This window comes from Larus michahellis, chromosome 2 (genome assembly GCF_964199755.1).
Source record: "Larus michahellis chromosome 2, bLarMic1.1, whole genome shotgun sequence".
Taxonomy (NCBI): Eukaryota; Metazoa; Chordata; class Aves; order Charadriiformes; family Laridae; genus Larus; species Larus michahellis.
The window spans coordinates 73,964,449-73,991,735 of NC_133897.1; the positions used below are offsets into that span (position 1 = coordinate 73,964,449).

The 27,287-nt window shown below is 42.2% G+C and overlaps 1 protein-coding gene across 7 annotated transcripts in view; it reads right to left on the bottom strand.

Moving 5' to 3' along the window:
• The window catches only part of PHACTR1 (phosphatase and actin regulator 1), a 320,178-nt gene extending 293,237 nt beyond the window's left edge, over positions 1-26,941 (bottom strand). Inside the window, exons 1-4 of one of the 7 annotated variants that reach the window (XM_074575919.1) lie at positions 26,551-26,941; positions 24,344-24,461; positions 12,546-12,692; positions 10,273-10,419 (exon numbers count right to left, since the gene is read on the bottom strand). In XM_074575919.1, coding sequence (XP_074432020.1) covers positions 10,273-10,419; positions 12,546-12,692; positions 24,344-24,404 — 355 coding nt within the window. In that variant the 5' untranslated portion in view covers positions 24,405-24,461; positions 26,551-26,941. Of the gene's footprint in view, positions 1-10,272; positions 10,420-12,545; positions 12,693-24,343; positions 24,462-25,410; positions 26,359-26,537 lie in introns of those variants that run through there. The other 6 variants (XM_074575913.1, XM_074575918.1, XM_074575914.1 and 3 more) reach the window with 6 other exon arrangements.
• Positions 26,942-27,287: the final 346 nt, after the last annotated feature.

Here is a 27,287-nt window from a genome sequence, read left to right on the forward strand (position 1 = left end):
GCAATCTTATCAAATTTATCTCACAGAATGGTTTGCTGTTCTGAGCCTTGAGATAAGACTAAACTACAGATCGAGTCTGATATTGATTTATTTTTGCCTTATAATTATAGGCTGTTATTTTACAGGTTATTAGTTAACACCAGTTTATTTTTTACTATTAGCTTTGAAATGCTTCAAGATTTTGCCATGCTTCCACACAGAGAAAATTAAAATGATCAATTGCTTTCCATTTATTTTTGGCTATTTCAACCTTGTAAGTAATTGTGCTAATTTTGAAACAAACTTTTAAAGTTTTTTTGGAAAAACGTTCATCACATCAGTGAAATCTAAAGCGCTTTCACACGTAGCGCAAGTCATAAGGAATGATGAACAAAGAAGGTGATAAGACACAATTAAATTGTTCATGAATGGATGAACGTGCCAGATTGCTTTAAATATAAACAATGACTACTCATTAACACCTTAATGCAGTTTATTCCTAACTCTCCACCTCAGTATTTTCAATAACCACAATGACCCAAAGAGCACTCACTAAGCAGAGAGCAGGAGCGATCATCACTCTGGGGAATGATTGTCTTAACTGGCTTCACGGAAGCACCATGTAGATTACAGAGCTCTTAATCAGAGGTCCTAAGGATACAGGGCGATCATTTAAAGCCATAGTTCCCAACTCAGAGCTTTAAATGCTGGTATGGCAACTTGCCCAACCTAGGAGGGACAGCCTTCAAGAAACTGCAGGCCAACATATCGCTGCTGCCAGCATAAACACAGGAGAATGAGAAAGGTGGCAGGAAGAGAGAGATGCCAACAACAACAACAAAACCCCAGAGAAGGCAGAAGCTGAGAGCATCGCATGAGATATTCCACTGCAGACCTCTTCACCATCAGTCTGCACAACATGACCTTCCCACCCATGTGCTCCCGCAACTGAGACTAAGCATAGGGAAGAGCCGTTCTCCTCCAAACGTTAGGGATGCCTTGTGCATCAAGCACAGCCACATCAAGGTCTCTGCATTTGTTTCTGGCACTTCTCTAGTGCGAGAAAACAGAGAATTAAGCAAAAAAAAAAAAAGATACGTATGAAAACTGTACTATCATCATCTCAGCAAGGAAAACAAAGGACCATTACAGATGTCAGATGGGAGTAATCTCTTTCTCAAGGAATACTGCAATATAATTATTAGTTTCTCTTTTCATCCTAACTGGGGGCATATTTTCTGTTCTGAGAGAGATTGCTATGACTTAGTGCAAAACTGTAGTGAAATGGGACTAGCTTGTGACAGACTCTTTTAACTTAAGGCTGTTTCTGATGGCTTAACACTGTTGTAACACTTGGCTGACTTAGGATTTTTGACTGACTGAGGGAACTCAGGAACATTATTCCCAAGGACATGCACCCCAGTCAGTTCTCAAATCTAACCATCAGTAGACTCCTTATCCTTTTATCCACAGAACAGAAATAAGGACACACAGGCAAACAAGTGCCACACTCAAAACAGGTCCTCCCCAGTTTGGGGCATCAAGCTTGCGTCAGGCTTTAACTATTTCTGACACTCTAGCAAAGAATTAGATTTAGGCTTGATGAAATTTCTCTTCCATTTTAATAATGCATCAAGTATTTAATTTGCTTATAAACTATTAACCAGATGACTGTCTGTCCCAGTACTGTAAGCACTAACCATAAAAATGATATTGCACCATAAATTATGCATAGCAAGGATTTTCTGATTAACCGAAATATGCGCTGCAGTTGTTACCCATCGTAGTTGAAATGGCATGTGTCCATACAGTACATCAGCATGCAAACATTTGTGACATACTTCCCCTCTCTTACGTACCTCATAACCAGAATGAAACCACAGTGAGTCTGGAGTGCAAAAGAAACACAAGCATTTCATTTTTCAACCCTGCCTCCCTATTTTCTTGATGAATTTGCCACTCATTTAAGTTGTTCTTTGGACGTCGTCTTCATTTTGTTTCTTATAGATTGAGTTGTAATTTCAAGATATAAAAATTATTACGAAGTCTACAGTAAAGGCAATAATTATCTTTTAAGTATTCAGCAACACTGGCTCCGCAACAAAACCTAGGGAAGGCAACCATGTACCGAGGGCCAAGCTATAGCCTCAGCATATCAATATAAAACAAGACCACCAATGCAATCTAAGTGAAGGCAACAGAATTGCATGATTATACATGGTAATTGCATGATTATAAATAATTTTACTTGAGAAATATTCTGAATGAAGAAAACATTTTTAGTTGATTATATCAACAAATTGTATTACCATGCAAAATACATTAAATTTATATCACTAAAATGTTAGAAGTGACACTTTTTGCATCTTATCCACAAGAGATACATTGTCATGAATATTTGTCACCAAGAAAACGTGAGTACAGCCAAGTTTTATTTTGCTGCAGAAGTATAATAATTCACACTGATTCTACAGTCTAAAGTCTAAGCACAAGAAACAACTGCTAATAACACAATATTTCATTAGCATTGACTTTTATATTATCTGAAAGCAGACAGCCCAGGACATTCTTTCTGCACTAATGACTTTTGTCATACTGCAAAAACTTAAAAACTTTAAGACTGATTCTGAAGGCACCAAGATGCCTGGCTGGGAGTATTACTGTGAGTAGTCCCAATGAAACCAATTAGCTGACTCAGAGTAATTAAGCATTAAAGCTAATTATACCTGTTACTGAGAATTAGGCCCTTTCCTTTCACTGAATTTTACAGATAATAATTCAGAACAGAGTTGCCAGTTCTGACAATTTTATCTGGAGTTTTGGAAAATGTACTTTCCTTAAAGACCTCGTTCCAAGAAGAAAACCGTGGTTCCTGAAGAAACAAGAAAAATAAAAGGATTTTGCAGTGTCACATCTTACAGGAATAAACTTGGTTGTGCTAAGTCAACAAGCACATTGAGCAAAAGACAAATATAGAGATAACTTCTTACTCAGGCAAATTCCGCCACATCCACTTTCTTGAAGAACCAGGTTAGCAACAAAAAACTACAACAGCCTTAAAATCACACGTATTGCAGACAGCAGTAACAGGCAGCAGGTCTGCATATTCCAATCCCAAAATAAACATATACCTTCCTCCTATCACGGTTGTTCCACAGCAATGTCGGTGCGATTGACTGCACGGGTATCAGCTGCCCCCCAACACAGAAAGGTGATGCACATGTACAGTGCCACAGGAATGGTTAAAATATCAAAGCTTTTTTTAGCTAACTCCACCAACACATTCAGCATTCAGAGAAATGGATCTTGTGTCATTTTCCTCTTGCCAGTTCCATCATTTTGACTAACTATGCCTTTCCCTTCACGTTGTCCCCAGTTAGATTTGTTAACTAAAGCTTGCATCAACAGTACCTTTTGGATGACAGCTGGTGAAGCACGGGCATCTCTCCCCTTTACAGGACGTGGAGAACCTGTAAACTTTTTCCCATCTGGCACTCGCTGAAGGTCATAGTCTTAAACCAAAGGTCTCCAAAGCCACGTACAACAGTTAAAACCCCCATTGCTGTTAATGCCCACTTCTTCCTTCAAAACAGACTGTCTACCTGTTGCATACAATGTTGATACAGAAGTGATTCCAGCCACTCCATTTAGCCCTGGCACGGGACAGATATCTCAAATGGCATATTCTTGCCACACAGTGGGTGGCGTTCAGTTTGGAGGCTCATTTTTCCAGGTGTGTGAACTCATGCTCCCAGGGTTAGAAAACAGCCATGAAACGAGTGACGGGCACACATCTAACCTCTAGCTATACTCCAATTTAAGCAGCGGTGAGACTAACAGTCATCATTCGATTAAAGCGCAGGCACAAGTTTTGGTAACGCAAAGCCTGATGGCAAAGGAGGCCAGTTCTTCAGGCCCTTTTATAAAGGTATTTAGAAATGCTTTGCCAAAACTGGTGATTTGGCTTCCTAAGTATGAGAGGATCTCCATGACAATAATCTGAGGGACTGATTAGAGCAGAGAGAGAAAGTGGAATTTTTCCAAGCATGCATTTTCACTAATCTTTCTCCAGAAAGGAATAAAACCTCCCACACATATTAGAAAGCCTACTACTGCATATTTCTCTCTCCCCCGTTCTCCTGAGCCCAGTCTTTTCCACCTGAAATCTTAAAGCCACCATAATTTGAAAGTACTTTTAAAAATACAGATATGCCGTTCAGATTACCTCCTCAACATCATTTCTAATCTGTGAGCTCCATAAATCCAAAGTAGTTTAAATTCTTTTATCATTTAAGGGATTATTTATTCTAATCATGAAACCATACAAAATATTTCATTATGGATATACACAAACATACGCTGGATAAACAAGAAAGAAAAAACACAACTTCAAATGTGATAACATTTCAAATAACTGCAGAGATGATTAATCGGGTTAGTGTACTAAATCATATGTAAGGATGACCAGGGGCAAACTCAGAGACTTCAAAACAGATTTTTAAATCAAATGGTGGGTTTTAGAGAAAATTAAAAATGGATGGGATGGAAATTTCCTGCAGAAAATCCACTCAAGTGATTTCCCTTTATTTTCACCTATTTAGAATATACCCACCACAGCGAGCTGTATAAATATTCTTTCTTATTTTACACAGTAACAACATAAAGTGCACAACCTCCTCCTTGATCACTGCAGAAAAATATATCATATCCTTTTAGACAAATCAACACATATGAGGCTAATACACATGACATTATCTTTCCATTAGAAAGGAAAATCATACATCATTTTACTCTCCTAAAAGTATTCAACACAGCTCTAAAGCTATAAAATGGAATGAATACAGCGATACAAATAACAACAGTCAGGCAGCCTACTGTAAGGCTGTAAGAAGCACTAAGGCCCAAAAAGAGCATGGAAGGTGCCAAGACAATGAAAGTGGAAGAAGCTTTTGATTTCAACTTTGTACACGGTTCAGACCGGGAACGTTCCCGCATATAAAACCAACAGTCACCCTTTGTGTCCTGGCTTTCCCCCACCAGCTCTGCATCACGGAAACAGCCGACTATGAACATTTCCCAGCTCACTAACATTTGTCTCAGCCATTCAGCAGTTTCTGCCAGGATCCTCCTCCCTCTTTACACCCTGTGAATTAATTCTGCTTGCAGCAGCACTAACACAGGCTGCTGTGTTTTTTTTTCCTCTCCCTAACGCGAGATGTTCATCACTGCTTAAGAAGAGTAAATGGTACCAAGTACACTTGCCTTTCTAGACACAAGGACTTTTCTTCTCTGCACGTGGCAAAATTGTGCAGAGCCACTCAGTCCTTTCCCTCCCAGCTTTCCTTTCCCAGAACACATTCCAGGAGAACATGTGGCTCCATACCACAAAGAGATAAAACAGATCTTTCATCATTGAAAGGAAGCAGAGATGTATATTTCTACAGTCTGGCTCAGATCCCTGGCTGAAGTCAACACATGACTTACTTATATCACTTGAGGACCCAGCCACTTCAGTGAGATTACTGAGTGACTTCAGTACACTTAATATCTGCGCTGCGGTTCAGGGCTGAGCGAGCCAGCTGGGCTCCATAGCTAGCACAGGCTGCACCATCCCTATAAGGTCTTTCGCTACCTCTCTCTCTCCACCTTCAGAGCCTGGCTCCTGCACCTCTCTGTCCACAGGCTTCTGTTCAGCTGCACATGCTTTTTAGTCGAGGTGGGCAGGATGTATTGAAAAGTTCCCCTCCCTTCATTTCTCAGCATGGAAGATAAATATATTCTTTCTGAAGGAACACCCCCTTTTTCCTGACCCCTACTACAGCTACGGCAGTCATTCTGGCCTTACACATTCTCCAAGGCACTGGCTTGTTTTCTCCCGGAGTCTTCATTCCCAGGTTAAATTCTAAGTAGACAATCAGCCTTGTTCAAACAAAGACTGACATTTGGTGACCTCCCTGTACAGTCTCAGGAAGGTCCCATGGCACCTGAGATAAAGACGACTTCTCGCATCACTTAACAAGAAGCCAGTCTGCTAGAATCAGTTTTGCAAAGGATTGCCGTATAAAGCTTACTCTTTTTCAGATAGGAAGGAGTAAGAGTATCTGTCTGTATACAGAGGTACCTTCAATACTGACTGACACTTGTAAGGCCAAAAGAGAACCTGATCAGATCAACTCAATGTGGTAGTCCCCCCTCCCCTAACAAACATCAATAAAATTCTGACAAGGATTCCCCAAGCAGGCGCATGAAGGGGAAGGCAGAAGAAAAGCCCACACATCTTGGATCATTTAGTGAGAGTTTTAAGTGGTCTATTTCCTTATCAGTCATCAGCTCTGATAATTTATCAAGCTTGAAAGCTACCTACCATGTGTTGCCATTTTAAAAGTATAATATTTCGCAACAGGAAGAATAGAAATTGGTCAAAACCTGCAATAGGTCAAAACCTGTAAAAAAACCTTGAACTTGTGAACTGGTGCAGGATCAGGAAAGGGATTATGCTATTGGACAACTGTCACAGATGGAGGCACAAGTTTTCAGAAGTAATTTGGGATTAGCTTTTAGATGCCTGAATCAGAAAGTTAGACAGTTTGAAAACTGCTTTTAAGAAGACATGTACGAAAAGCCAATGATGGATGTTAAGAGATGGAGCCACGCCAGATTGCTAATCGTAATAAAGAAAACAAAAGATCACCAGCCAAAAGTGAGAGCACATTCCACATTCCTCTAGTGTCACACTGGAGGAAGTCTTTCAGAAAATTAAAAAATTAATTTCTGTATGTGGACTGATTCAGTATCAAATATGCAAAAGGAATTCATATCTGTCTATAGTTTTATGATGTTATGTAGCTACATTAATTTTGGCAGGAAAGGTAATTTAAATCCTTTGGGAAACATTATCCCCTTGATATGAGCACATAACTCAGATTAATAGGTTTTGCATATGTATAACAGTAGGGAGAATAACCCTGAGTTTGGAAAACAGCTTTGTATTTTAATCAGTTTGGGAACATCAGCAAAAAAAACATACCAGGGACAACTAATCGAACAGCATTTGTTAACTCATGCTAGGTAATAATTGGAAATTAATTGATCAATATTTAGAAAGAAACATAATAAACAAGTGTATTTTGGAAAATCAAATAAAGCAGAACTTTTAATATAATTGAAAGGGCAGGTAGAAGCTGCACTGCTAATCATTTATAAATTGTGGGTTTTTTACAAACCAGACCAAATCTGTGCTATACCCAAATTGTATAATTGACTCTGTGTATGCAATCTCTCAGTTGTTCAACAATACAGATAACAGCAGTAATGGTATAATTATAACTTACAGCTGAAGTAGATAAAAACCTGCTAGTTCTTAACTAGTGGTTGTAATTAAAAGCGGAGAAGAGCAGCATTCACTGCATCTCCTTATGTTTCACTAATAAAAGTGGATTTTACGTTCCAATACAGCAAAGCAGCTGCACGCTACACCCAAGCCCTGACCATGTCCTCACAGAAGACAAGGACTGGGGAACGCAGCTTGACCTGTAGCTGCTGTAGGAAAAATAGCTCTGTAAGCAGCGGTTGAGCAGCAGCTGTAGATATGGAATGCACTAAACGGAAAGCAAGTGATAAGCATGTAAAGAAGAGGTTAGTTCCTGCGTCCCAAGTGTCACTTTACTTTTGACTGCATCAACGGGTTGAAGAAACAGCATTACTTCCTTTCCACCACCTTCCCCCTGCACAGGCAAAGAAACGCACACCCCCTTGTTGCACACACGCGCACTGCCAACCCACGGACAGCGAGGGAGGACACGACAAGCCGGGACGTGCCGCGGCCACCCACGGCCGACTGCTCAGCGCCCGCCGTCCGCCCCCGCCGCGCCGGACGGTGCTTTCAGCACCACGGGCGGCGGACAGCGCCCGCGGGCTCCCGCCGCAGGGGAGAGCGGGACGGCCCGGTCCCTCCCCTGCGGGACAGCCAGCACCCCCCGAGGCACCGAGGGCTACCCCGCACCCTCCATGGCACATCAGTAAGGTCACTAGCCACGCAACTGCACACGAAAACCAGGTAAGTTTAAAAACTGGGGGGGGGGGTGGTGTTTTTTGTTTGTTTTTTTTTTTTCCACACATACCCCCCAAAAATACATTCAAGAACATAGCACCTCATAAATAACAAGTTTCAAAAGCACACCCTGTGCCATTATCAAGTACGAGCAAAAGTGGCTAAACAAATTTTCCTAAAAGCTGTTTCCTTGGAGCAGAGAGTTCCCAAACCCAGGCTGCTTGGTTCATGCTTTCTGAGCAAACAGAAGAGTAAAATCCAACAGCTCAGAAATGAAGTGGGTACCAGTGGCACGTTTCACTTGCTTTTTGGCTCACTCGCTCAATACTGGTTGCTAAGCAATTTTTTCTTTTTAAAAAGCTCAAAACTACTCACTGCCAGATGGATTAATGAAAACACACACTTGCACTACTTACAATGTTTTTCATTTATATTTCTTGACACACCAGTACTGTTTCTTTTAATTATTTCTTTTAAAGGAATTCCATTTCCAGGTTCAAAAGTAAAGACATAAATGAAAGACAGCCAGGGAGAGGGGAGGAACAGAAAGAAGCTAAATGTAATTATCAAATTTTTCTGTGGACTGCAGGAAAGAGGTACCTAGAGACTTGCACATCCTCTGGGACTTGCAGCAAAGACGTCGTCTAGCTCAGCATAGAGATATGAGGCACCAGGTGACCTGAAGGTGCCTTGCTCTTAACTGGTTTGTCTATTTATAACTACATGACATAACATTACCTGTGACAGCACAAGTCAACGCAGGGTTATTTCAGCAGTCAAATAACCATACACAGTCTCCCTTTATTTACACTTTACGCATAGTGATGCTCTTTCCATTTTCACTCCCAGTTCTTTAGAGCTGAAACCTGGAATCTGGCACTATCTTGCAGCCTGTGCCCTGAAATGCCACCCAACTTACCTACAGCTTGGTAATTTTTAAGAAGTCATGATCAGAAAGAAATAATGACCCACCATATGATGTAACCAACCATTCTGTCAATGGTAAAACCAAACTGTGTATGAGCCATTACCAAGGCTGTGATTACTGCGGGGATAACGGGCGGGGGAGGGGAATTCGTTCCCTTCCCAAATGGAGGAGAAAACGCATCTCTGCCATCTCCAACTTTCTGCCAGCTTAAAGTGGGGAGGAGGGATGGGGGAGACTGCAGCATGGCAAACAGCAACTCCGAGGCAGCTCTTTTCCCTTTACAGCTGGCAGTGAGCTGACGCGCTCCGCATCAAAGAGTTGGGTCATTTTGTGCGCTGCTGCTGGGACGTGCAGGAGGCTGCAGGAGAGCTTCCTGGCTACAGATCCTCCCTCACCTCATCCCCCGCAATGGACAGGGGAAGCCTGGTTTGGTGTGGAGAACCAGCAGAAAGAACTTTCTTTTCCTTTGTTTTTGAGAGCAAGTAACCTCTGGTGTAGTTTACTGTTGACAGAGCCCATAAGGGAAGAAAACGTCAGGGAAGGAGGGAAAACCACAGGCCTACTAGGAAAGAAACAGGATTGTCACCATGTACAGGATGAACTGAAGGGGACAGCCAACATCTCAAGGGAGCCATGAGGAAGAGGTGGCAGAGAGGAAGAAGAAGCAGCAGAGAAGGGGGACAGAAAGGCCAGGTAGAGCCTTGCAGAAGGCTTGTCCCGGTAACGGGCAGGAGGAGGTGAATGTGTGGAGCTGGAGGTGTGTTGGTAGAAAGCATCAGGCTGCACATCCAATGAGAGTCTCAAAAAGCAATGTGGGGGACCTCATGAGACTGAGAAAAAGTGGCCAAGGCAGGCACAACTTTCCTTGCACTTTTGAGGCACAAACCCAACAGGGGAATAAGGCAAAGAGCGAGAGGGGGAGAGCCTTGCTAAAACGCCAAGGGCAGGGTCTCCAGGAGGGGTGCCAGAAGAGCCTGGCGAGGAGGGACAGACCAGAAGTCTTGCGGGAAGTGCTACCAGGGTCTGCGAGGCGAGGGGACGAGCAGCGGGCGGGAGAGGGGTGCGGGGGTAAGGGGAGCCGGTCAGCGGGCCAGGGCCGCAGGAGGGAGGCCGGGCAGGTGCGAAGGAGCGGGCGGCAGGGCCGGTCCAGGCCGGGCGGCGGCGCCCGGGGGAGCCCGCCGGCGCTGGCGGGGGAGGAGGCCGCGGCGCCGGGGGCGGCCCCTTCCCTCCCTGCCTCCCCCGCCGGTCCGCGGGCGGCCGTGGGCGAAGCCGGCCGTCCCCCCCCGGCGCCGCGCCGTGCCGGGCTGCCTCTCACCTGTCTCGAGGTTGAAGGAGATGCGGGCCTCGGCGAGGTAGGGGGTGTCGCTCTTGGAGCGGACGCGGCGGATGGGTCTGCGGTCGATGTCCTCCTCGGAAGATGCCGCCATTAATGTGGGCACGGTGAGCAGCGTGGCCCGGCGAGCTGGTCGAGGGCGAGCGGCGGCGCGGCGCAGGGCGGCCGGGCGAGGAGGGGGCGGAGGGGGCGGGCGGGGAGGGAGGGAGGGGGAGAGGCAGGGGGAGGGGAGGACGGGGAAGGAGAGAGGGAAAGGGAGAAAGGAGCGGAGGGAGGGAGGGAGACAGGGAGGGAGGGAGACAGGGAAAACCCGTCAAGGATCTGCGGACGGGAGCGGCCGCGGCGGCCCTGCCCGCCGGACAGCGCCTCCGCCGGCCGAGTCCCTCCCGCTGCCGTTCGCCTCAGGGAGGCGACCTTCGCTGTGCTCTCCCTCGCCCCCGGCCCTGCCTGTCCCCCTGCCCAGGGGAGGCCGGGGCCGGTGTCCCGGCTGAGCTGCCGCCCCGACTCAGGGCAGGGTCCCGGCTGAGGTGATTTCCCGCCCCCCCGGTCTGGCTGAGGTGCCACAGGCCGACATGGGCCTTTCTGGCCGAGGTGCCACCCAACAGGGCTGGCACCTCCCGCCCCAGTCTTGGGCAGCCTGAACTGCTCTCTTCTAGCCGAGGGTTCCCAAAACTCCGAGCACGGCTGGGTGGAGACTTGGCAGGATGGCTAAGGGCTCATCCCTTCACCTCCTGGAGAAGAGAAGGCTCCGGGGAGACCTTATAGCGGCCTTCCAGTAGCTGAAGGGGGCCTACAGGAAAGCTGGGGAGGGGCTGTTTGCAATGGCATGTAGCAATAGGACGAGGGGCAATGGTTTTAAACTAGAGCAGGGTAGGTTTAGATCAGGCATTAGGAAGAAGTTCTTTACAATGAGAGTGGTGAAACACTGGAACGTGTTGCCCAGAGAGATGGTGGAGGCCCCATCCCTGGAGACATTGAAGGCCAGGCTTGATGAGGCTCTGAGCAACCTGATCTAGTTGAAGATGTCCCTGCTTACTGCAGGGGGGTTGGACTAGATGACCTTTAAAGGTCCCTTCCAACCCAACACATTCTATGATTCTATGATTCCTTCTCCTCTTTCCTTGGGCAAACCCATTAAGTAAACCAGAATGGTGCACCGGGCCAAGCGCTTTAAAATGCCAAGGGGACTGAGGAGCCTACGCTCAATGTTTAAAACTGACCATCGTTTAAAGCTTGGGACTCGTACTCATAAGTCGCTTTGGCAGGTCATTGAAAAAAACATGACCATAGGCAAAAATCAGTGACTCTATTCACCAGCTGCAAACTGGGGACACTGTTTTTGCTGCTTCTCTCCTATGCCGTCTTCTCTACTTAGTAATCAGCTCTTTATGTAGGTGTTATTTCTTACCCTGTGATTGCAGGCTGCCTGCCATGTTAGGGCTCCAATTTCAATTGGGACCTTCAGATGCCAGAGTAATACAAATAATTAAAACTGCTATTTTTAAAGAAAATCTTGATAGCACAAAAGTACTACATAAACTGAGAGTTAAACAGTTAAAATATGTGCCAGGGAGTGTACTAGTTCATCCCATTTAATTTGGATTTTTTTAAAAAAAACCAGTCTGCTTAAAGTCACTAAGTTGTCAGTACTTCCAAAATCTTTTGTTTTGGTCAATCTCAATGAGAAAAAGGACCAGGGAATGACAGGACTCAATAACTCTGAAGGCAGCAGTAGTAACATTAGCTGGTGTGAATTTTGGGGAACAGCTCTCTTACTTGTTCCAGCGGAATCGAGAATTTTCTGTTACACTTTTGCCAATTAAACCTATAGAGGTTTGGGGGCCTGCTGGATGCTCTTCCATGGTTATAATGTTGTGTTTAGCTGAAGTCTGCTGTTAGCTCTAATCCCTTCATAAATGTTCACAAGAACTTTCATGTTTCTGGATGCCTGGAGTGGATAAGATATAAAGATATATTTATATCTTTTTTGCAAAGCCATTCTCTTTTGCTGTGATCTCACTGGCTCACCCTAGCTCAAACAGGGGAAAATCTTTAGTTAGTACTTGCAGGAGAATTTTGAAAAGGATCCCTGTTCATACATGTGCAGGTGCTTGTATTTAGACAGCCGTGACATTCTTGGATGTCTGGTGAACCACCACACCCCTTGTGAACGAGGAGGTACCATCTGGTGCATCGGCATCTCAAAAAAAGTCTTTCATTAGCATCATATGCTGTTTGGCAAGGGGTAGTCTTACCATTATCAAGGTTGAAGCAGATCCTAGCTTCTTCCAAGTAAGGGGTGTCACTCTTAGACCGGAGTCTTCTGATGGGTCTCCGGTCTATGTCATCCTCAGAAGATGCTGTCATCAGAGTGGGCACGGTAAGAAGAGTTGCCCGACGAGCTGGTAAGAAAGAACAAATGAAGAGGAGAATAGCAGGAGAAAGGAGAAATGGAAAGGGGGAGGAAGAGGGAGAAAAAGAAGAAAAGAGAAGAAAAGAGAAAGAAAATCACTCAGTGGAAAAAGAGGATCTGTAGCAGGTAGTAGAGGCTGTTTGCTGTCTCACATGCTGCAGAATTTAAGAGCCGCAGTGAATGATGACAAGAAAAGATTGCTGTGTCGTGTGCCCCAAAGACACAGGTTATAGCTCTGTTACTGCCACAGCTTGCTTGTTCAAAGTTCCTAGTTTTGCAACTTAAACCACTCTTTTTACAATTTCTCAATAGCTGCAGTCTCTCTTTTTCTGAATACTGTTTTTGAGGCTGTGATGCCTGAGTAATGGAAGCATTTAAGTGTTTGCTTAGTTTGCAGAAATCAGCGGAAGCTATGCTTGGGACACATGACATGATGCCTACAACAACTATTCCAGAACTCAGTTTCTTGTTCTCTTCATTTGGGCACTCAAAATTAGCAGCTACTTTTTGCTCTTGATCACTTTATGTCTTAGTTTCTTAGTTGTGAAACAGGGAGAATCACCATTTTCTTTCAGTAGGGATTTTGTGAAGATATAAATTCAATAATATTTGTAAAGTATTCATATACTTTAGTGAAGTACCAATGAAAAGCCCGTGAGGAAATTAAGATTTCTTTCTTCTGAACAGGGTTTAAATGGCTTGGGGCCATGCCTTCAAGGAGGAGAAAGCAAAATATTTAATACTGGCTCATTAAGTGAGCACTGCCCACTCCATGCAGTGATGAAGCAAATGGTAGGATAGTAAAAAATTACTGTGTCATCGTGCAATTAGAAACCGTACTATAATACATACGTATAAGGAGACTGAATTAATGTTGCAGAAGCAACCTTCATCCTGGCATTGCCTAAATATTTAGCACTTGACCGTACAGCCCAGATAATGTCCCTTTAATGTAGGTGTCTTTTATGTGTAATGTAATCATGAGTGGCTATTGAATGCTTTGGGTGCTGAGCCTATAAATTACAAATTACAAACAGAAGAGCCTCTATAAATATATCCACCTCACTTCTCTCTCTGAGTAGATAAAGATTGTCAAAAATGCTAGATGGGATCTGTCTGATCACTGCAAGCGTGAGCACCATGCACAAGTACCTTCTCCATGTGTTTCTTTCCCCTCCGCCTCATATGGAGCTGGAAAGAGAATTTCAGAGCTTAAAACTCTAACCTTCCCCTTAATGAAGGACTGTTAACATTAACTTTCATGTGGGACCCTGTAAGACCCTAGGAGCCTAAACCCTGGATGTTTCTTCCCATTTGGGCAATATCTGGCATAACAGTCTTAGGGCTTTTGGCAAGCCACCACACTTCAAATAACTATTAATGAACTGTATTTTCCTGCTGGGACTGGAGAACGTGACTGATAGTGACTAAGAGCATGTTCTGCAGCCTGCTAATGCTGTGATTCTTTTAAAAGTTTTTTAGAGTTCCAAGCAATACATGTCAATCATAAGCCTTTAGATGCCTAAAACCTGACTTAGGTGTTAGATATGATAGCATATAATTAGTATGAGTTAACAAAAGCTGTCACACTCTATTTTTCAATTTGTGGCATTATGTAGTTTACTAAACAAGCGTATCTGCGCTGTTGGGGGTAGCAGTTATTTCTGGTCTAACTTCCTTGTTTTCTGGCTTTAAATAGATTTCTTTCAAGTTTTTGCTCATTTATAACCTAGAATTTGAATTTGAACTAAGAGCTAAGGGCAAGAGTTGAAATTGATTTAATGGGGTCAACTATTTAGATTAAGCTAAAGTAAACACTGTGACTAGACTGTAAACTATTATTCCCTTGTAATAAGGATGTACACTAATGAAGATAAAAGAGAATGGAAAATTTCTGCTATGGAGAATTTTGTGTACTGCATCGTCAAAATTACACTTAAGGAAGATTTATCTGCATATGAAGCCAGCATTGTAAAACTCATCTCATAAAACAACCATGTAAAAGATTTGTCTTTTAAAACTGGCATGATCTAGCTGTAGTTAAAGTCAGTGAAAGGGCACCTGTGCATTTCAGGGCTGTCTGGATCACAGCACAGGAATCTATTTGGAAAAAAAACAACACAAAATTGCATATACATTTATGGTATACAGAGAATAAGAGTGGGCTTTTCTATATAATTGTTTATAAATCATTTTTACCTTTTGGGTCAAAATATTGGGATCTGGCTTGTATTCATTTTGACTAGAGGTAGGTGGGTGCTGGCAAATGTTTCCTGGAGTGATCATTATATATTACTTTGACAACCATGATTATCTCCCCTTTGTGCATATTAGCAAAAGGAGTTTTCAAGAATGACTGGAAATTTAAAGTAAACATTGGAAAAATTTCAGAGGAAACTAATAAACGTTAAAACATTTTGCAATAAAAACCTAAGACCAATTCTTTTGCAGCCAGAGAACTGGAAAGTATAGCTGATCACATTCTGATGTCCATACAGTGATGATGAATATTTACGCATGCTATGAATATACTGGTACATGCTCTTTTCCTGACTGTAATCCATAGCACTCCTTATTATGAGAATGACTTGCCATATATTTTTTAGTAAAGCTGTCAACTTTAAAGCTGCCCAGTGTGACCATGGGGTCCATCACAGAAAACCCACCAGTATCTCTAGCTTCAGCTGCTCTCCACAAACCAGCTCTGTCTCTGGAACACATTTTTAGGAGATGGTTTTTCAGGAAAATTAGAAAGTGTCATCTTGAAGGTCTTGGAGTAAAGGAATGTCATTATGATACACATTAAGGGGCCCACTTATGCTGCAAATGGATTTGACACCACTGTCCGAAAACTCATTTTAAGCAGCCTCTCTAACAGCACACGGAAGGCAAATCAGTCATTTTGGTTAAATTCTTTCATTCTGTTTGCATTGTTTCTCATAGGGTTACGCCATGATTGGCACATTGCGGCAACATCTTGTCTGGTATTTCTTAGAAAGGGAAAAGGTTGCTTATGGAGGAGAAATGCCTTAAAAATAGAAATGCCTTAATGTATATAATGACACCTTAGAACTGATTCTATATAATCTCACATTTGTTGTCTCAAAATACTGTATGTTACTGAAGTATGACACAAGTATGCGTTTGGGAGAAGGGAATGTGACATACGTAAATTATTATATTGCACGTTCAGAGGCCTTTTGAACATATAATTTCAATATATTTAGTTACATCTACAGGTGGTCCAATTTTTGAATGCTATTTGAAATTACTGAAAACACGGGGGACAGTTTGCAAAGAATTTTTGATGGCTTCTATTTTTTCCATTAAAATACATTTCCACATATTTTAATAAAAATATTAGTACTAATTTTTTTTTGCCAAGAATTAGCTTTATGTTTTGAAGAGTTATAATATTAATTTTTTTTTAAGACTTGTGGTTTTTAGAAAAATTTTGGACATTTTTAATCAGAAAACTTTCAGAGGTGAAAAGCCATCATCCTAAAAATCAGCCAGAGAAAACGTGAAATATTCATCTACATTTTTCCATCCACTTTAAATAATCAACTTTTATTAAAATGTTTTTAAAATATCTCATGGGTGACACAAGTACCCTAGTCATTTTGGGCTCAACAGGGTTTTCATCTAGAAATCCTAATTTGCATAGCAGTTTCTTACCTCAAAATGGCAAAACCTTTTGAGACCTGATGATTTTAGTCTTAGTGCAAGCGAAGTGCTAAAATGTTTCTGCTGGAGATGTCTAGACATAGACACATTGTAAAGGGTGTGTTTCTGACGCATATAATCACAAGCAACTTCAGAGGACATAGAAATAGCCATAAAGGAATACTGGTTTACCTCAGAAATCTTTAAGACTCTCTTGAGGAAAACCTTATTTTTCAGGGCAAATTTTGAACAACTTCGTAGAATACCTATGAAAATATTTTAATTGCAGTGCTGCTGTTGCTGACTGAGTAGGATTCTTTCTTACTACTTTTTTTTTTTTTTTTTTGTTAGAGAAGCTTATGACCTTCTTATTCAGTTCTCCTCCTTCATGCTTCTGTGGAAAGGGCCCGCCATGGCATAACATGTAGATAATGCACACAGAAATGTGTTTTTTGCTAAATGTAAGCTTTAAAAACTTTAGTTCAGGTACATTTTGATGTGACTGGAACATGACATTCCATCTGTGCTAAAAAAAATAAATATGACATTGTGAATAATCTTTTTTAAAGACAGACCAAGCAAGGGGTCCAAATGGGTATTTACCAGGAAAAAAATATTTTGGTCTGATTTGATGCCACTTTACTTCTGTCTTTTTTTAAATGCAACTGCTAAAGAACAACGTTTGGAGGATGAGAGATGGGAAATGGGGTATGACTGGCAGCAGAAGATATGTGCAAGCACTGGAGAGGACATAATTTGTTATTTATGAAGAATGATTTATAGGCTTGTGTCTCCTGGATAAACACAGAAGCACATGCATATGGATTGCTGCGTGTCTCTAAAGCAAGGCTGTTGAGATCTTTGACACCGGTTTGATGGACATCAGTAATCTGAAAGAAAGTACTTAGATACGTAGTATTCAAACACAGGCCTGAGTGTTGCAAACAATAGTACACAATCAAAGGGACATCCCCTTTTATGCACATGCTTGTTATGCTGGTTTGTGATGGTTGGGTAAATGTACACACAATATGGCTAACTAGCATTTTTTTTTACATTTTAGAGGAAACATGCTTGTTCCTCTGCTGTTTTGTCCGAAGGCATAGGCTTCAGAAAACAGACTATTAAAAATAAATAAACAAACAGCTAAATTATTATGAAATAGGGGCAAGTAGAGGCTTGGCTACTTAAAATTAATTTGTAATAGGAAAAAAATTAGATTCAGTTTTCAGAATCAAATTTTTTCAAGTGTGATCCATGCATAGGTTTTCTAAATTTTTCTTTATATAAGGGTATAGAGAACTGGATCTCAAGCATCCTAGTTTTATTCAGATATGCTGCTGAAAATTGTTATCTTCCTTATAGATCCTTATTTCTTCTGACTTTAATTTGGCAGACTGGATATTGAAATAAATGAACAAAAAGCAGCTAAAGTACAGTTACTGCAACTCATCGTGAGCTATTTTTATACCATTGGTGAAGCTAGGCTACCTGACTCTGCAAGCCAGAGGCTCCCATCACGGTATTCGGTTGCCCATTCCTAAAGAATGGGGACATGCCAGAATAGGAGGTGGGAAAGGGAAAAAAAAAGTTTAAAAGGGATGAAGGAAAGGTTGATGGTGATCAGTTACTTCCTTGGATTTAAAGGGAGGGAAATTACATCCAGAATGCACATTTGCTGCTACTAATTCTTCTGTTATTAATGTTATTAGTCTAAGAACTAGTGACATCACATGAATGAAAAGAAGAAAAATACCTGCAAAATAACATAACTTTGAAAAGATGTTAATCTGTAGGATGGATTAGTCACAACATTTTGATGGATGGACTATCCTAATATTACTTTACACAAGGAACATCTGCAGTGGAATCATTCTGGATTAGGATCTGGGGATGGTGCAGCAATTGTAAACAGCTTTTGTAAAATACTGGGCAAAATTTAATATGCAAAAGCAGAAGGGAAGTAGCACTAACTAGTCAGTAGTGGTTAAAGTCAAACATCTAGAATGAGTCAGCACTGTGTGAATTAAAATAAATGAGCAAAAGTGAAGCACAGTGAAATAAATAAACTGTGGAGGCAAAGTGTGAGGGGAAAATGTGGAATTAAAACTATACCTGGGGGTATGTTACTAAACCAGGAAAACTGATCAAGAAGAAGAATTTCCTGAAATCTTTTGAGCAATCAGCCCCTATGTGTCTATACAATGTTGTGCACCTGTTTTCCCTTGGTCCCATGTACTATATTTTTGTTTTCATATTTTTTCTACTTTACAGTTTTTCATTTACTCCTTAGATTCATCAAGTAGATTGCAGGAATGTTGCAACCAGTAAAAGCATACCTAATGTAGTGGATCTATACATTATTTATAGATACAAAACATAGTTTAAGATAAGCCTTCAAGAGGGTTTTGTTCAGTTATTTAAATATGCACAGTGTATCCTGCCAAATGGACTGGCAAGCAACTTCAGGTATGTAGGAGCATCTTGGAAAAAAATTAACGTAGTTAATTTTAAGCTTCATGCCCCCTGCTGGTGCGAAAGGAGATAGGATTGGGAAAGTGGATGCACACGTCTCCAGGAAATTAGAAACGATTTTATCCTTGAGTCAGGAGTCACCTGAGAGCTGTGGGGACCAGAGGGGGCCCCTGTCCCAGTGGGGACCAGAGGGTCCGACTGCAGCACAAAGGTGGACCCACTCAGCCCAGAATGGCATCCTGACCACACAATGTCTAGTCTGTCCCGTCAGGTTGTGTTGTGGTGTTGCCAGAAGCACCAAGAGAGGGGGTGAGTCTTAGGATCCCTTCCATCGGACTCCTGGCTGCAGAAAAGTGCTACATGCAGTCTGCGATACACAACTCTCCTTTTATGACAGTATGTAAAGCCTTCATTTATAATGTACTGGGCAGAAGTCATTCTTCTCTCTTAGACTTCATGCAAGGGACTCCTTTGTATACAATGGAAGGGAGGTCTCCCTCATTTCTTAATCCTGAACAAACCTGGGTGAGAGCTAGGTACCAATGGCCAGGGCCCTACGTGCACTCCCTGCACACAGTTTAGTTGGCTATGCTCAAGGCAGGCTCTCTTGATATGGCACAGCTGTTGGAGAGAGTGGCTTGAGAAGCCCTGACCAGCTTTGGAGCTGTTTGAGAAAGGGGTAAGAAGCCTCAACGGCTGCTCCCTCCCTTCTTTTGGGAGCTACGTTTACACTGAGGCTGTCGCCCACTTGCTGAGCGAGGCTGTGGCTGTGCCTGTGGCTGGCTGCGTTTCTCACCAGTCCACATCCTGACTGCTGACTTGATGTCCTGCTTGGCCTCATACCTGCCTCATCACCATGGTCTTGTCCAATGATCTGGACTCTTGGCTGAACCTGGTGACCGTCATGGGACCTGCCCTGCTCGTGTGCCCTGCTTCTGCTGCTCCTCAGTGCCAGCCTGCTCAGCTCTGTCAAATATGAGGTCTTTCTTTGCATGCTCCAAAGCATAACTTCTTTCAAGTAGAACTTCAAGATCAAAGCTGATGTCTCTCCAAAGTAGACTACAGCTGAGACAGGATCTGCACATTTACTGCTTTGGATTACAACTTGACTTGTTTTGTGGAAGTTACTCCCTTTCCTGAATTAGGTCCTATATTGCCTGTCAACACATGATTCCTCTATGCAAACAAATGCCAATAGCACAGGCATCTTTCACCCAAGTTAGTGGTCTAGGCTTTCATAATCAGTAGAGAGAATAAGGTATGATTTATAGTATCCCAAGGAAGACGTCTGAAATTAGGTGAACGCTGCTCTTAAAATTACTGTTTCTCTCCACGGATACATACCAGGCAAGTCAGAAGCCTGAGGTGGAAACATCTTCCCTGAGGGCACCTAAGGAATGAATGAGCTGAATCCTATTTCAGGCCCCATCATATGCTTTCAGCGCTCATGGCTGAAAGCTGTGATAGATTTGTATTTAGAATACATTTACATCCAAGAATGACTAGTATCTTGCACACACTTCAAAGGGAAAAGACTTATTTGAAAATTAAAGTCCAACTCCATGCTTAGATTTCAGATTTGGACTTTCCTCGGGCAAGGGGCTAGATGCAGGGGATCACAGTCTCTTCTTTCCTGCTTCTGATTTGCAGATGCGTCACCAGGCATTACGCACTTGGCAAGGACACCCCCCATACATACAGCCACATAAGAGACAGTCAGGGAGGGCTGCGGAGCTTAGAATATTTCTGGCTGGTATCTGAAGACTACGGCCAGCTGGCTTCATTTACCAAGTTTTCTAAATCTAGATAATCCTACTGCCAGATCCAGCTTTTGAGACTTTTCCATCCCTTCTGCTTCACTTTCCTTGGAGGAAACAGGGAACAGCTGTTTGAACAGTAGATGTAGCCCGAATGTCCAAACATCCTCTGTTCTGCGCTCAGCCCACGGGAGCGAGGTGATGGCTGCTTCTGCAGAAGGAAAGGATGGGAGAGGAGGCAGCTGATAAGGTAGCTCTGCACTTTCTGCAGGAGCAGGGACAAGGTGGGGGCATTAGTGCAGGCAGCAAGGGATAGAGAACCATTTAGTTGCTGGGGGCCAAAACACTGTCTCAGTCTGTTTGCTGAGGACAGAGCATGCTGCCTTCAACTACACAAGACCTGAGGTCAGTTGGGATTTGATATCATCTGCTAGCAATGCCATCATAGCTCTTTGAGTTCCTTCCCAACATTTTGCAGTCCTATTCCCTCGCTTCTCTTCCACCCACAAGGAGTGGGTACAGATGAGAATGAGTGCTTTACAGCTGCCGTTTGTAACATTGTGATATCATTAATGTGGAAACATTGCAAAGGAGTTTTTTTCTTGATCTGGAGGATCAAAGGATTAAAAGGCAGGAATCTTCAAATCTCACAGAAAGAGTAAGTGGGTCATAAACCCCCATTCCGCAGTGTGTAAACAGAGCATTTTGTAATGCAATAACGAATAATATAACTGAAGTAATAATAATACATATAATGTGTTCTGATGTTGTTTCTAATTAAATGGCAGAATACTGTAGTCTTCTTTCACTCAATTCTGTCATAATGCAGTTTTAATGCATATACACATACTGTTTGATAGCATGATTTGATAATAGCACCATGTTATTATATTAACATCAAATAGTTACTTGCAGTCCCATTAGATAGATCTGGTGATAATGCTTTCTTGCAGACCTTTTATTCAGTTCCAAACTAGCTACTTGAGCTATGCTATTTATGGCGGATGGGCGCCTCACATTCAATATATTTTTTTTTGTTGGGTTTTTTTTCAGAAAGTTATAGCTAGCACAGTTTAACTGTTTCTCAGAAGGCAAATAATGGAAGAAATATGTTAATTTTTCCCATGTTTGGAGAAATCATGCCATTACTTCATATAGAAACGCTTGTTCTGTGGAAGAGAGCCTTAAAACGTGGCACAAGGTACAAGACAGGAGTTATCAGAGCTGCATGGGCAGCATCAATGCAGACTTGATAGGGTTGAGTTCCTTGTTGTCTACAGGGGGTAAGATAGCTCAAAGGAAGGGGATGCTACCATCAAGAAGTTTAGGGCTAAGGATGGTGATAAAGGCATTTGCTACTGGAAACCTCAAGGATTAAACTCTTCCAGAGCTTTATTGTTTGGCCTGCTGAAGCCATCTTTGTCACCTCAGAGATGCTCAGTGCTTCCTCAGACAGTGAAAGCTTCCTGAAACTCCTCTCTGCACAGGCCACATTTCATCTCTCACACCTATTGCTGGTGGGGTTGTCCACCCATCCTTCCCCTCAAGCACCTCTCCTGTGGTCAGGGGGCTGCTGTGTTGCAGCATTTGAGAATGTAGAGCAGAAGCTCTTCTGTACTCAGAGCGATTTCCCTGATGGCACCCAGCTTGTTGGAAAGCAGCTACCCTCAAACACAGAGAGATTAAGAGAGGGGACAGTACTGGAGTTCATGGAAGAGGTCTCACAAGCACATGAGATAAGAGATGTGAAGTGCAGGAGCTGGGGAAAACACAGTAAAAGGGGGAACGAGAAAGCTGAAAAGTTGAAGGGGACAGAGCATAAGCGCAGCAGGGCTCTTTATCAACGTACTGTTTCCAGTTGTGGAGGTAATTAGGGTTTGGGAGCCTCGGTACTGTGCTGTGGTGCAGAGTGGAAGCATTTCATTGGAGTCTTTCATAAAATGTTCACAAGCAGGGGGACAAAAAAATCCCCAAGTCTCAGTGCTGGTTCCTACTTGTTTTGGCCAAAGGATAGAAGCCCGCATGACAGATCTAAAGGTCACCCCCCTGCTGATGACTTTTGTGTCAAGGAATACAGTTCTGCATGATGGATTTTTTCCCTCATTTTGCATTTAAGAAAGCAAAATAATTGCATTAAAACAAAGAATCAACCAGGTGCTGAGGTTAAAATTTCAGTCATGCATCTAACTGATCAGTACAAGCATTTCTCTATGTGCTAACAATATAATTTCTCCAACTGTGGGTAAGATAATGCTTTTTTCCCTTGCCGCCTTGGAAATACTTACAGTGAAGACTGCCTGTGCAACCCTTATTAGTCACCTTGTGCACATTACTGTAATAGACTTTCATTGCATGAATACATATTCCTTCTTCCATAGTCCCCTCTGTACCTTGCAGTGCACGAGGATGCTGTTCATAAATTGCTCTAGCTTGTAAAGCAGTAAGTTGTAGGTTCCTGAATTTCAGTTTTTATGGAATAGAAAGGGGTTTGTTCTCATAGGGATATTGAAGAACTTATTTTAATATTACCTCTGTAGCAATTCTCCAGTGCCCATTGCATTTTAGAGACAGAGAAAAAAGCCAGCCAAATCAGTCATTGCCCTCAGCCAACTTTTTCCCTGATTTTGAGGTGCTTAGTATTTGTTTCTGTTGTTCAATGCAGAAGACCATGTTGTGACAAGAAAGGTTTTCTGTGACTTGTACAGGTGAAAATGTATAACCACAACTGGGTCAGCAGCTGGGCAACGCAGCATGTGTTAGGCAGCAGCATCTCAGCTGAGCCAGAGGTTAAAGGTGGTGGTGGTACCGACACCCGTGTATCCTGGGATGGTGGCATTCCCCGTTTGGATTAGGTTTTGCTCTGCGAGAATGGCCTTCAGAGGGAAGGCAGAACTCTGTTGGCCGGACTTTGAATTTCATTAGCAACTGATGAAATTATTGGCAGAAAAATGCTGTATCACGTTTTCAGAAAACAGGCAGTATGTAAAAACAAAAAAGGCTGATAGAGCTACTTGGTTCTTACAGTTTTCTTCAATTTAATATGGTGTTTAAAGTTTAAGGAACAAAAAAACCCTTCTCTCTGAAATTGCAAGTTTTCTCCAAAAATAGAGCTGGTGAGAAAAATGTGAACTGACTTTACCAAAAATATCATCTATGTCATGAACAAGTCTCAACTGCATGAAAGCAAAGAAGCTTGATTAGTCTTTCCCTCTCTCGCACTGCTGCTTCTTGGCGGGGACCAGCATTTCACAGGGAAGGATGCAGACCAGTGAGAGCCAGCTGTTTGCATGCAGTGTGCTGGACTCCCTCAGGGCTTTCCCAAACCAGTTATTCCTGCAGCACTGAACAACACCACATTATCATCCTGACAGCATCAATAAGCAAGGAGTGTCCTGGGAAGGACACCACAGGCTTACACAGCAGGCAGTGGACCACTGCTGTCCCCCCTGACTTGTCCATTTGAGTTCTGCAACACCAGGGGCTGGATCTTGGCAGTGCCTTTTGCTCCTGCTGTGTACCCAACAGCTCTCATAGCTTTTCCTTATCCTCTGAGAGAGCAGATCAACCCTATCATTACTCCTCTTGTAATCCCTTTTACACCCCATGCATTTTGAAGGCCTTTGCCTATGGCCTCTGTACACTTCAGTAGGTCAGTCAAAAGGGCTGGCCCTTGCCTGGCCCTATACATCTTTACCGTACAGTTAAAATAGTCATTTTCTGAGTCAGTACCAGAGTTTCTTACCTTGAGCTCCTTGACTGTAAAACAGTCTGTGAGCAGACTCGACATCCAGAAAGTAGTCCATTTTGAAGGAACTTTATGTTTGTGTACGATACTCCGGTATGGATGATCAGTCAGATTCCTGGGAAAGATTACAGAGATGTCAGACAGAAAAAAGCTGGTGAGTTTCTTTGTGGAAAGAATTGTGTAGGCAGTCACTGAAGTACTTCATTTGGCATATTAGGGTCAAAGCATTTTTAAATCACTATTCATAGAACTTCATAAGTATCCTTTTCTATTTTAGGATGTTTGGTTTAAATCCTTGTCTAAAGACATAAAAGAAAACTCCTACTGCAGTATTAGCAATATTCCTAGCATCTTTACAGTACAGTCACCTTTATTTTAGGCACAATCTCCATTTCTTACAATACATACTTAGATTCACCTGCCTGTTATATTTGCTCTTAAAAAGAAGATCAGAAAGGCTTAGGGCAGGGACCTCCTTTAGACAGATCCACAGCCAGCACCTCCGAGTAAGCACTATTGTAACAGACTACGTTAAAGACAGCATTCATGCCGCTTACGCCAATAGAAAGGAAGACACAATATTCTGGATATTTCATTCCACCTAAATGACCAGAGGCCAGCCTTGCCTTCCCTCTCCCCTCTTACTGACCAGAAGTAGCAACGGAACATCCCACCATCAGTTTTAAAAGATGTGATAACAGCAATCATTAAGAAATAGTAGGCTATTCCTAGCACTGCTTCTTAGCTAAGGTTTATATTTTTGTCATTCTTCCGAACCTCAGATCTGTCTAGATCCTATATTACAACTAAGATGTACATTGAATCAGGTTTGCCTCTGCCGGGCAGAGTTCCCGGGATTGTGCACATTATCATGACCCTTCTCCAGCCTTCTTGCTGCCTTCTGCATTTTATTCTGCTCTGAATACCTCACATTAAAAAACAGGATTTGCAGAAAACAGACAATCCAGTTCTCTCCTCCACACCTCAGCTAGCTACAGCATATAATCATAAGCATACAAACAGCTCTGCACAACATTTATTTTAAGACAGACAGACAAAAATACCTCTAGTCCTTTTCCATGCAAACCTAACAGAAAGGTCTGGGGCAAGGAGTCTGACCCTTGCTTCAAGCAATTCCTTTAACTACGTTGGCAAAAATCAGGAACCCAGCGTTCCAAAGCTTTCCCTTTTTACTTCGATTCGGTTTTCATCGATCAACATGCAGTCCTTTCTAAAATTCAGGAGCCTATCCCGATGAGAAAACTTTTAAAATTCCTCAGCAATTCACTTCACTGGAGCACTCCCAAACCAGAAACGATACTTACTGCAGAGTATCAAGGGCTGCCGGGCAGTGGTGTAAGCTCCAGTAGTTTCAAGGAGGGTTTCTTTGATCTTACTAAATGTCCCCAGTGTAAGCAAACAATTTTGATTGTTTGATTGGAACTGTGATGAATAATGCATAACGTCAACTGGACTTCCTTTATCAGATAAAAATGGCCAGGAGATGTTGTTACTTAGCAACAGGAGGTGACACTACGATCATCTCCCCCACTCCCCCTCACCCTTCAAACTGAAAAATTAAGCCCCTGGTTTTGATTTGATAAAAACTTTCCCAAGGGAAAAAAAAATATCTGCATCAAGTTTCCTTAAGAATTTGTTTTTCACTCTGATCTTCCTTGTTGCATCTCATATTCTGAGATATTTTTAAATGTTTCATAATGATTAACCGTAACATTACGTTTTGTCTAATAATTTGCTTTCAGTAAGTAAAATACCTGTTTTCTCCATCATTTACCACAAGGGTAATGAGATTGTTTAATGTTTTGCTATGAGTATAATGCAAATAAAATCTTGAAGAGATTAATTTCTTATCTGGTACTGCTTGTTGGACAAGGCAGACAGAAAAAGCAACACACAAAATGTTCCAGTAATGCTAGGAAATATATAAATTATCCGGAAACCTTTCCCATTACAGAATTCCTACTTTAAGTAATTCACTCATTCTTGAAGGAGCTCTAACATCTGATACAAGCATTCTCGAGGAATCATTGCGTTTCTGCTTAAGATACAGCCTTTTACAAAATACATGATGTAGCTTTTTTCAGGAAATACACATTGATAAAAAGCCAAAGCACCGTGAAAGATTTTAAAAATAAATAAAGAAAATCAGATGCAGGAGGTAAGTACTTACCAGTGTTACTGACCTCTTTCCATCCTACTGTCATGCAATAAGACTAAGCAAATGCAACCCAGTCTGTGAGCCAGAATGAACAGCTTCTAATTTTCACTTCAACCTCGAAATCAAGAGTACTGAATAGAGAAAGGTGACGGATCTGCTGTTTTATATTATGATGAAATGAAAGCTCTTAGCACAGATCTGAGTAGAACTGCTTTTTTTTATACTACATTAGCCTGCTAATTTGAGGAAAGTGAAAGGCTTTGTTTTACTGTCTTTTATCTGTTCTCTTTGCTACCCCCACAATTTAATTTGCATTTAAAATTATTCTTATGTCTCCACTGCACTCCAAGGTATGGAGCATTTTCTAATCACGATGAATGTTCAGTGTGGTTTTTGTGCAATGCCACTTTTATTCTGAGCCAGAAACATGGTGAGTAATTATAATTGCCAGCTATTTTCTAGAATGAAATACAGAGTGGTTGTCTGATGCAGTTTCTGATTTTTCCTCCATTTAGCAGTACATTGCAACAAACTACTCAGTCAAAGCATCAGTAAAAACATAAATCAAATAGCACAGTTTCATGGCATGATAGCTTAAACATGCATATCCATAGACTGTGAAAGCAGAATATGTTGCCACTGAGATCTTTTCCATTATAATGTGCCTTTACCGCGTTTGAAAGTGGGCTTGTATGGTTAATAAACTGAAATATAGCGCAGCTATCTCTCAGTGGCTTCAAGTTCATCTAGTTAAGCATTGTT